This window comes from Dipodomys ordii, unplaced genomic scaffold (assembly GCF_000151885.1).
Source record: "Dipodomys ordii isolate 6190 unplaced genomic scaffold, Dord_2.0 Scaffold139, whole genome shotgun sequence".
Taxonomy (NCBI): Eukaryota; Metazoa; Chordata; class Mammalia; order Rodentia; family Heteromyidae; genus Dipodomys; species Dipodomys ordii.
The window spans coordinates 1,324,431-1,336,614 of record NW_012267355.1 but is presented as its reverse complement, the minus strand read 5'-3'; the positions used below and the strand labels follow the sequence as shown (position 1 = coordinate 1,336,614).

Sequence of the window (12,184 nt, the reverse complement as noted above, 5' to 3'; positions counted from 1 at the left end):
CCTTCCTTCCTTCCTTCCTTCCTTTCTTCCTTCTTTCCTTCTTTCCTTCCTTCCTTCCTTCCTTCCTTTTCTTTCTCTCTTTTTCTCTTCCTTCCTTCCTTCCTTCCTTCCTTCTTTCCTTCCTTCTTCCTTTCCTTCTTCGTTCTTTCTGCTTGAACTCTGGGCCTGGGCACGTTCCCTGAGCTCCTTCTGCTCAAGGCTAGCATTCTACCACTTCCAGTTTTTTCTGTGATTAATGAGAAGATTCTCATGGACTTTCTTGCTTGGGCTGACTTAGCATGCTCAGTAGCCATAGTTACAGGTGTGAGCCATCAGGGCCTAACTACATTTAACTTTTTCAAGTCATTAAAAAGTACAACATAAAGTGAAGGGTAAACAAAGGAGGAGGCTACAATGCTTGATTAGAAATGTACTCATTATCTTGCCCATGTAATTTTAACCCCTCTGTACAGTATGTTCACAATAAAAAATAAAAAAAGAAAAAAGTACAACATATCTGCATAATGAGACCCAGTAATATTTTATATTACTGATTGCTACCTAGAGCATTTGATGATATAATGTAATCCATAATCTGTCATTTATGGATTGTTTAATTTTGTAGATCTCTCCACCCAATGAAAACATTGTAGTTCACAACCCTTCAAGACCTTGGTGGGAAAGATACCAACCCATCAGCTATAACATCTGCACAAGATCTGGGAATGAAGATGAATTCAGAGACATGGTGAATAGGTGTAACAATGTTGGGGTAAGTGAATTAAAGATTCTTTCAAAATATTACACACAAAAATATAAAATATTACACAAAAATTAATTTCATTGTCCTATCTCATGCACTTTTGAGGACTAAACAATTCATATTTAAAACTTTAGAAATTTTACTGAATCACTTAGCTTTAACTCAAAATTAAATACTGCCTTATGTCTCAATTTTGTAAATACTGTTTTCATACCATTCATCTACTAAAGAAGAGATAGTTTCAGTTTTCAAGAAGAGTTTATTTATAAGGCCAAATATTATCTTTTAACTGTTATAACTATACACATTTCCTTGGAGCACTTTACTGGTTAGGAGATGGAGATTGTATTACAATGGTTGCTGTTTTTTTCATGTGATTTATTATCTAGCCATAGTTTTTGAGTGTGCCTCCTTATCACTGACTTTAATGGTAAATATTCTTCCTCTACTGAGCATCATAATAGAAGAGCTATATCTACGTGCATCTGCTGAGATGCTTAAAAAAATAGTGGCCAACTGTTTTCTCTCCTTGTGACCCACTGAAATTTCAACAATCAATAATCCTCCTTTTTTAACTGATATTTTTATCAGTTGACCCTTTTCATTCTTTATAGCTATGATAATTTCTGGTTTTCTCCATTTATCTTTGCATAGATATTTGAGTAACCAGAAGAGCTGCCAATTTTCATTTTATAGTAGTTGGAGCTTTATTTCAGATTGTATACTATAATCAATGATGCGTTATGTTTCTCCTTAAAGTCAAACTGAAAAAGACTCTGGTTTTCAGGTCCGTATTTATGTGGATGCTGTAATTAATCACATGTGCAGTGAAGCGGGGAGTTCAGGAACAAACAGCACTTGTGGAAGCTACTTCGATGCTCAGAATAGAGCTTTTCCTGCAGTTCCATACTCTGGCTGGGATTTCAATGATGTTAAATGTAGATCTGGAAGTGGAGGCATTGAGAACTATAATGATGCTGCCCAGGTAATTTTTTTAAAAACAATGATCAGAATAAAGCACTCCTTAGTCCTGCAATCAATAATCTGTATCTTATTTAATATCATTTTAAATACTCAAGTAAATTCCTAGGAAAAACTGGCTTCCAGGGCTAACTACAAAAGGAAGGAAGTTTCTCAGTTGAGGGTGGTGGTACATTCTGTTATCCCAGCATTCAAAAAGCTGAGGACTTGGGGATCTTGGAATTTGAGGCCAGACTATAAATATCTGAAGGGATCTCAAATCAATATTCAAATGTTTCCACAATCATGTGTCTTTCCTGCAATACAGATGAGTGGCAGATTACTAACTTGCCACCCAGAGTTTGAGATCTGGCACAATTCACAAAGAAAGAAAAATAGAAAAAACCCAAATCACTTCAAATTACTAAGAAGCCCCTCTTCTTCATTTCCTACATTCTCCATTTTTATAGAATAAAAAAATTCAAAGGCGCACCATAGTGCCCTGTGTCAAAGCACTATGGAAATATATATAAATAAGTCATGAATAAATAATGATATAGATTGTCAGGTAAGACATAAGGTTTAGTGAATCAATAACAAAAATTTTACCCCAAACAGGTCAGAGATTGCCGTCTAGTTGGTCTTCTTGATCTTGCACTTGAGAAAGATTATGTTCGGACCAAGATTGCAGACTACATGAACCATCTAATTGACATTGGAGTAGCAGGGTTCAGGCTGGATGCGGCAAAACACATGTGGCCTGGAGACATCAAGGCGGTACTGGATAAACTGCATCATCTCAATGTAACTTGGTTCCCTGAAGGAAGCAGGCCTTTCATTTACCAAGAGGTACATCACTATGTATGCGTGCATGTAAAATAATGTAAGAAAAACAAATAAAATAAATACAGAATATGTAAATATGTAATTTCTCTAGGTTAATTTCTGGGCCACTTACATAGAGCAATTTCTGGAGCTTAAAACTCAGGGCCTGGAAAGCTCTCTTCACTTTTTCAATCACCATCACCAGTGGGGCTCTACCATGTAAACTATGCCTTCATTTCTGGCATTTTTTGCTGGTTAGTTGGAGAGATGTGTGTGTGTGTGTGTGTGTGTGTGTGTGTGTGTGTGTGTATGTTTTTAGGCATATCTCAGCTTGCTGAAGAGCTAGGATCATAGGTGTGAGCCACTAGGGCCTCAAAGTACTTTACTTTTTTGTTGGTGGTGTTTCTGTCGGTTGTGGGGCCTGAACTCTGGGCCTGGGTGCTGTCCCTCAGCTCTTCAGCTCAAGGCTAGTGCTCTACCATTGAGCCACAGCACCACTTTCAGCTTTTTCTGCTTATGTGATGCTGAGGAATCGAACCCAAGGCCTCATGCATGCATAGAAAGCACTGAGCCACCTTCCCAGCCCCAGTACTTTACATTTTTCACCATGGAGGTACTAATTTCTGTATTTAATTTTATATCTAGGTACATTTTTGAGGGTCTTATGAATGGGACTGTCTTTATGAATGTTTTTATATTCAGTTTATTATCAGTCAACAGAAAAGCTACTAACTTTACAAACAGCTCACATTTATCTAGGTTTTATTTCAAGATTGTGACAATATTTTATAAAAAATTAAGCATCTTTAACCTAAAGGAAACCATTTTGAGCAGTACAAAAGACTTGTTTTAAGCTATTATTTTTACATATTGTCACCCATCGCTCCTAACCCATCCCTTCTCTCACTTATTTTTTTAAAAAAATTGAGATTAGGTGATTATATAAATTTCACATATTTCACAGTATTGTGGAATAGTGACACTTAGTTAAAGTCACAAACACATTTTAACCTTAACACATTAATATGCCTTCACAAGGCATATTGTCATTATCATGGTCTATAAAGTTTGCAAATTCAATGAGCTGTGACAATACAAATTATTTCTTCCACATCAGGTTTAAGCTATGCTTTTTAAAAGCATACTAATCTGTACACTAAAATAGTTTAAAATTCACATTATCAAGGTATTTTCCCTTGTTTCTCCTAGGTCATTGATCTGGGAGGTGAGGCAATTTCAAGTAGTGAGTACTTTGGAAACGGACGTGTGACAGAATTCAAGTATGGGGCTAAGCTGGGTACAGTGATCCGCAAGTGGAGTGGCGAGAAGATGGCTTACTTAAAGTAAACAAATTATGCTTGTTTATTTGAATTTCTTTATAGATGAGCTAATCATATTACTCCAGTTAGAGCCTTTCTTTCTAGACAACTGTCAAGAAGCTGGTCATTAATAATGCATCTTATTTTCTTCCAAACATCAATTCATCATCTTTTTTTGTTTGGAAAATGAATTTTAATAGAAGTGTTCTCTAAACCCAAACATCACTTTGAGATTGTTGACCTATAGATGACATAAGTATATTAGATTTTAGTCATGTTTGCCTATAGTCTGTCAAAGTTGATGAGTATTAAAAGGATTCTACCGTGGGTAAAGTGCCAACAATGTGGACATATGTGCAATTTAAGTCTCATATCAATCACTTAATTTCAAATATTAAAATGTCTTTACCTCAGTAGTATCTATTGGAGGCAGATCTTTAAAAACACTTTTGGGTGTTCTGTGTAATGTGTTGTATATGTTGACTCTTTTGAAATCCATGGACAATGCAATATATTGAAATGGCTAAAAGTAGCTTTTTTAATAAAAAAATTCTTATAGGTAACTTGAATAGAATACAAGTAATCCATTTACCCATACAAAATGGAGTTTATTTGCAGATTTAATGAGTGTACTTACCCTCCCCTTCCCACACAAACACAACAAAAATACTAAGAAAGAGCCATTCAGTTATTTTACTCTAAATCAGTTTTAAAGGACTATATGTTAATATTAATAGTCTATTAATATTTTTAGGAACTGGGGAGAAGGCTGGGGCTTCATGCCCTCTGACAGAGCCCTGGTCTTTGTGGACAACCATGACAATCAGCGAGGACATGGGGCTGGAGGAGCATCCATCCTTACATTCTGGGATGCCAGGTAGGATGATGTTTTCCACTCTTATGAACCTGCCTTTAGACATGATCGTGTGCATCCTTCTACCTTGCATTAAGCATCATGTTCTTAACTTTCAGAATGTACAAAATGGCTGTCGGATTCATGCTTGCTCATCCTTATGGCTTTACACGAGTAATGTCCAGCTATCATTGGCCAAGATACTTTGAAAATGGAAAAGTAAGTTTTAGAATTGCTCAAAGAGCAGTTCTGTTTTAGCTTTATATGATATTATTAAATTCGGCATTTATTTATCATGCACTTATTAAAACAGTAGCTTGTGGTTCAACTCTGTTTTTAGTATTGCAAAGGAGAGAAGTAAAAATTCATTTCTTGCCAAAGGAGTATAAAATTGTTTCATAAATAGGATAACCAGCAAACATTCACCCTCTACTATCAAGGAAGAAAGGTGACAATAAATTCAAGATATAAAGAGCTATAAAATGTGTGCTTTCTAAAATATCTACCTTATAGTGTTAATGTGGGATTACATATGCTAGCATATATAAATAGTTCCTGCCAGTATATCAGGAATAGAAAATACTTGTTTTTAAATAATATCTATAGAATGCAAAGAAAGTACTCAGTTGAGCTGAGTTTAAATAGAAAAAAATGTTTTATCAGAAGAAGGAAAATTGTTTATTAAAGAACAAAAATTTATCTGAGCACTGTTGTCTCACACCTACTCAGAAAGACTGTAAGCCTCTTATCTCTAATTAATTAACCCCCTAAAATGCTAGAAGCGAGCTATGGCTCAAGTGGTAGAGGTCCAGCCTTGAGGCAAAACAACTCCGGGAAAGTGCCCAGGCCCTGAATTTAAGCGCGCACACACACACACACACACACACACACACAGCACAGAAAATTTCAGATTATTTCATAAAAATTACACGAAAAATATTTGGAAGTGTGGAAGACAGTAATTAAAATAGCTATTTCAATCAAGAACTGAGAAATCAGGATATAAATATAATTTAAAAGCTAAGATTAAAAAACAATTTCAGAAGTAGTACCATATTAAACTTTAGAACTAAACAAATTCCTGTTACAGGCAAGTATAATAGATACATTTCTATTTTTTTAAATTTTCTGTTTTTTTTTTTTCAATTTGAGTACCCAACTCACCTCTCCAGCAATTCTTTCTTTTGTTGGATAGCTTTAATTTTGTAATGCATCTCTTTTATATTGAGTCAGCTTCTGCAACTTCCACTAATTGTTCTTCTGATGTCAGAAGTCATGAAAATTGCCCATTTATTTTTCCTATTGTGTTTCTATTTAACCTATATGTCTACATCACGAAATCCCTAAATGTAATGTAAATGGTCTCTATACACTGAAATTCCTACTAATTTTGATGTCATTCTAGAAATATCTTTCCAAGTATTATCCACCAGAAAGGGACATATTAAAACTTTTTACCAATTTAGTAAACAGTATTAGGTTGTGTTGGATATTATGTTTATTTAGAAGATGGTATAAAACCTAACAATTATTACAAACAGTATTTATAATGATTCTCTCAAAAGTAATAAAACATTATTTTAAAATTCATTTTTTATGATCTTTACGTAGTTGCACAAAGGAGTTGCCATTCAATAAGGCAGTTTATGGGCACAATATATCTTAACTAATGTCACACTTTTCATAATTCTCCACCATCCCTTCCAGCCGTCCTCTTGCCGCAATACATGCATTATTTTTTGTAATAAAAACCAATTGATATTCCTGTTTTACAGATGAGAAAAAATAGTCTCCTATAAGCTTGATATATAAAGATTTTTTCAGCTATTCCCACTGGGACATATTGTTTGATTCTAATACTCCTGAAACAAATGGACTTGCAGTTTCAATGAGTTGCTTTCTGGTGATCCCAACGAGCCATTTCTTGGAAGGAAAAATGAGAAAAATTTGCTACTCTTGTTTGAAATATGTCCCTGGAGAGCACGAGTCCCTAGAGACGATGAGGACTCGGTAAAGGAACGTGAACAATAGGATGATAAGGCAGGGACACAGAAGCACAAGGATCACTTGGGGTTAGTGTAGCGAGGAAGGTGGAGGCCAGCTAACACATGCATGTTAAAATTAAAATTTTGTGTTCTGTAACTAAGGATGTCAATGACTGGGTTGGACCTCCCAACAATAATGAAACGATAAAAGAAGTCACTATTAATCCTGACACCACCTGTGGCAATGGCTGGGTCTGTGAACATCGCTGGCGTCAAATCAGGTTGGGAATGTTTATTTACCTAGTGAAACTCCTGGATAGGGGCTTTGCCTAATGTTTGATTTCATCTCCTGAAGCTGAAGGATGCAACATTTCATGTGATCTTGTACTTGTAGGAACATGGTTGCTTTTCGAAATGTAGTTGATGGCCAGCCTTTTACCAACTGGTGGGATAATGGAAACAACCAAGTAGCTTTTGGAAGAGGAAACAGAGGATTCATTGTCTTTAACAATGATAACTGGTAAGTAGCTGTTAGAAACAATTTATGTTTCGCATTATTTTTATTACTTTACTATCAGCATATAGTTAACAACTTGATTTCATTGTGATATTGTTGTGATAAAAATTGAAAGGATTTATAGTTTCAATCTCTACACCTTTGGTATATATACTCTAATTTTCTATCTCTGTGACAAATAATAATATTATTAATATATATATATATATATATATGAGACAATTTCATCTTATGGTGAGTTTTTTTTTTTAGTTTTAGCTTTTAAACTTTCTTTTGCGATACTATTGTCCCATTACCCTATTCTAAAGATTCACACATAAGGTTAGAGTGCAGGTGATCCCTCTACACACAGGTGAATTGTCTCTGTCTGAGGCCAACATTTCAATAATTTTAGCCTAATTATGTTTTAATAATCAAGAATTAAATAATAGAATATATATTTTATGAAAATATCAACCACTCTTTTTCTTAAAGGATGAGAGTACTAATTTAATCTTAAGAGACATATATATGTATATTTACATGCATATATACATATTACATACATATACATATATATAATATATATATATTATATATATATATATATATATATATCAATGTTAGTGTTTTCACAACATCAAAACTTCCACAAGCCTTGTGGAAGTTTTATTTATTGAGAATTTATGCTTATTGTCAAAAATAACTAGAACTTTCTTAGGCTCAAATTTGAATAAATAAAAATTATTTAGGAATATACACACAAACACACATATATAATAAAATATTTCTGCACTATTATCTAAGGGTGGCTGTTCTCTTTGAACATTTTCATTAATATTTTTCCATTTTCATTTTTATTTTCACCACTGACTAGGAGTTTCTAGATCTTTTGCACAATCATGTTAGTCTTGAGAAACTTTCACACCCACTCATAGGTCTCTTTATGTTTTTGTTCTTAATTGTGACCTTGACTTATTAGAGGTCAATACTGATTATTTCTTTTACAGATTGCCTGCAGTCTGGAAGTTCTCAGTGTTGAATTTAAGTTAGTTGTTATCTTTTATATTTTAGGTCATTATCCTCAACTTTGCAAACTGGTCTTCCAAGTGGAACTTACTGTGATGTTATCTCTGGAGATAATGTCGAGGGCGATTGCACAGGAATCAAAATCTCTGTTTCCAGTGATGGTAGAGCTCACTTTCCCATTAGCAACTTTGCAGAAGACCCATTTATTGCCATTCATACTGAAGCTAAATTATAAGAGGCAAATTAAGTATATATATAAATATATATGTAAACGGTGTATTAACAAATGTTTCTCTTTTATATTTTTAATTACTACAATTTTCTGACTTATAAGAATAGTTTTAAATAATCAGTGTGAAAAAATAATGAAAAGATTAGAGAATTACATATACTCACACAATTACAGGGTAACTATGGCCAAGATACCATTTTATGTGAGAAAAGCCACTTTATTTGTCAAAACAATATCTAAGAGTTCACAAAGTCAATTTAACAAATACATACATGCACCTGCACACATATACACATATGGAGAAAGAACAGTATTTTCTGTTATGTATGTATAATTTCTCTTTGCCTACACTATTCTGTAGACTTAAGCTATGCACAGATGGTTTAATGAGGATTATTACCCAAAATATGTAATGCAGGAATCCTAGGATTTTCTAGACTAACTCTCTTCTTAGAAGGGCAGCATTAATTTGTGTTCTTTATGCAATTTCTTTCTTATCTCAAGAAGAATTCTCAGCATAGTTTAGAGTGTTTAGAACAATATGTGAAAGGAGAAAAACTGGTTTCATTCACAACCATTTTCAGAATAGTTCTGGATTTTTCTTTCCTCTGTCATGATTTTAAAAGAAAACGTACCAAAGATTATTTCTTCTACCAAAGATGATTTCTTACACGTGTGCAAATGATACCGTACAATTCACACATGTTTGCAAAACAAACTTTGGCCTCAGAGGGCCCTCAGATCAAATGAAAAAATCTTTCAACTAAAACTCCTTGCTTTGATTTGAACACATCTTCAAGTTTTTCTTGTGTTGGAGGCTTGGTCCACATTGTGTGATGTGAGTAGAATGGGACCTCCAAGAGTTGGTGCTTAATGAGCATTAGGTAAGCCAATGAAGATATTGCCTAAAGAAGGATAGAAGCAAGTTGTTATGGGAATTTGGTTAATTTCCAAGAGAGTGAGTTGTATCAAAACAGCATGGCTGACTCTTGGATCCCTTTCTGGCTTCCTGCACTGCATGTAATCCTGGTCATATGAACTCCTGCCCAAAGCCACACATTGTGAGACGCTCAACAGATGTAAAAGAAAAGGCCTACTGATATATTGTACTTTCAGACTCCTAAACAGAAACGAAATAAAATCACTTTATGCATTATTATGTCTCTGATATTTATTTATTTATTGTAGAAATTAGCATGAACTCTTAAAACCCATGACCCCCAAATTTTATTTTCAGATATATATGTGTGTGTGGGTGTGTATATATACATATATATCTGAAAATAAATATATATCTGCTCTCCTTTTTAGCAAAACATTTGTATCCATCTAACAGTCATCACATTCCAAAGCTAGTCATTTTCACTTCTTCTCTGGCCCATTTCTACTATGAACAATTGGTAAATTTGGTCTTAAGAACCTCATCAATAATATTCATGCTACACATTCAATGTCCTTTTCAGTTCTTAGTGTATGCTAGTTTGTAACAAGATAGCTCCTCTTACTGTCTTTCTTTAGTTCAGATGATTTTATTTTTTTCTGTTCTTATCTCTCTCTGTAATTACTTCCTCCTATTCTTTTCCCCTCCTTCTCTTCCTCTGCTTTCTTTTTCTTTTCTTTTTCTACTACTACTTCTTTACTTTCTTCATGCTATTTTCTTTAGGTGGGGACATTATTAAAGTCTGAACTCAGAGCATCGTGCTTTTAATAGGCAGGCATTGTTGCATGAAGGCCATACTCTAAGCTCTTGATAAAAATTGGCATGGTTTTTTTATGTTAGGTTTTTAGGGCTTCCTTGTAAATTTCCCACACACTGTTTCGTTTATACGACAGAAATTTATTGTACAATTTTTGAGACTAAAACATGAAATATCAAGCTCTCTGAAGAGTGGATTCTTTCTGATGCATGTTGCAAATTTTTTTTCTCTTTGGTATGTAATTGCCCTGCATCTCCCTATATCTTCCCATTTATGGGCATTGTTGGTATCTTTTTGCCAGTTTCTTCATTTTTTGAAAGAACAACAATTTTAACTTGCTTACCATTTACAGTGCTCTAGTCCATTCAGGGCCACATTTTGAGGTATTTTGCATCAACTTTTGAGTATGTTTTCTGAAGAGTTTACAATTTAACTCAATAGTTTCCTTTATGTCATAATCAGCAAGGCAAAGATCTATTTAGTAATTTTTGGGAGTCCTAGCTAAAGCAATGAGGCAATGTTAATAAAATAAACCTATATATTAAAGAAGAAAGTAACATGTCTTTTTGGAAAGATACTATAGTCATCTATACAAAAACTTCCCTAAAAATAGGTAGTACCAATGCTAAAAAATTAACAACAATTTGCAAAAAAAAAAGATGTATGCGTTGAAAACCATAAAAGCATTTTCAGAAAGGAAGTTTCTCAATTTATTTCTCATTTGTTTCTTATTTGTTTCTCATTTGTTACGAGAAATTAAAAATTAAATTAATAGTTGAAACCATTTGTCTTTTGCACATATTTTCCTCTCATTTTTAAAAATTGTGTATTTATTTTGTTGATTTTCCTTTTCATAGAGGAACATTACTATTTTGTTGAAACTTAGGTGATCAAATTATTCATTTCATATATGTTTGATATTAAATCTAAAAATTGATCACTATACTAAAGGCTACACAGATTTTCTATTTTATTATCCCCTAGGATTTTAAAATTTTTATATTTTACATTTATATCTATAGCCCAGTTTGATTTATAATTAGTGAAAGGTGTCAATTCCTCTACAATGATACAAATCTCTCAGGCTAAAATAAATTTTTTTGGGGGGGTCCGGTCGTGGGGCCTGAACTCTGGGCCTGGGAGCCGTCCCTCAGCTCTTCAGCTCAAGGCTAACACTCTACCACTTGAGCCAAAGCTGGGTGCCTATAATCCTAGCTACTCAGGAGGCTGAAATCTGAGGATCGTGGTTCAAAGCCAGCCAAGGCAGGAAAGTCTGTGAGACTCTATCTCCAATAAACCACCAGAAAACCAGAAGTGGCGCTGTGACTCAAGTGGTAGAGCACTAGCCTTGAGCTGAAGAACTGAGGTACAGCACCCAGGCCCAGAGTTAAAGCCCCACAGCAGATTAAAAAAAATAACTAAAACAAAAAACAAAAAAAGAATAGCCAATACCAACACTAAGGTTAATTTTGAATTTTCACATTATATGACTGGAAAATACTACATTTTTGCTAATTTAAACAAAAATATGATCATGTATATGAAAATGTTTGTTTCATATAGAGCTTCACTCTGTACTTTGTCTTGAAGTAAGTCATTTTTGTTATATTCCTAGATGTAGTTTGTAGTCTCACCTTTTATTAGGTTTGTTGACAGCACATGTTTTCGATACCAGCAACACCACATATACTATTTATTTTGGAAATGTATCTGAGCCTTGGCTCAAGAAATTCTCTAACTTTACACATCTGGTAACCAAACTTGATTATTTTTATCTTCTTTCTGCTATTTCTATAATGACTTATCCTAAGCTTAGTTTCATGTTCTTTTTCCCTTTTCTTCGTGTTTTTTTTCTTGTTGAGGGAACAGTTGATCAAAGGTTTACTGTTTTGAGAACGTGGTATGGAATCAATTTGAAATTTAGAAGAATCATGACTTTTTCAGCAAGAACAATTGTCAGTCTGAATGAATTCAATAATCATATTATTATCTAAGGCTGTAGAGTATCAGAAAAACAGAAAACTTAATACCCAATAAAACTGGTTT

General features: G+C 33.9%; 1 protein-coding gene across 1 annotated transcript in view; it reads left to right on the top strand.

Moving 5' to 3' along the window:
* LOC105997112 (alpha-amylase 2B) overlaps nt 1-9,566 on the top strand; it is a 9,947-nt gene extending 381 nt beyond the window's left edge. Inside the window, exons 2-10 of the mRNA XM_013031416.1 lie at nt 605-751; nt 1,530-1,727; nt 2,321-2,551; nt 3,737-3,870; nt 4,601-4,723; nt 4,819-4,918; nt 6,847-6,965; nt 7,079-7,204; nt 8,255-9,566. Of these exons, the coding sequence (XP_012886870.1) occupies nt 605-751; nt 1,530-1,727; nt 2,321-2,551; nt 3,737-3,870; nt 4,601-4,723; nt 4,819-4,918; nt 6,847-6,965; nt 7,079-7,204; nt 8,255-8,444 (1,368 nt within the window). The 3' untranslated portion in view covers nt 8,445-9,566. The remainder of the gene's footprint in view (nt 1-604; nt 752-1,529; nt 1,728-2,320; nt 2,552-3,736; nt 3,871-4,600; nt 4,724-4,818; nt 4,919-6,846; nt 6,966-7,078; nt 7,205-8,254) is intronic.
* The last annotated feature ends 2,618 nt before the right edge of the window (nt 9,567-12,184 follow it).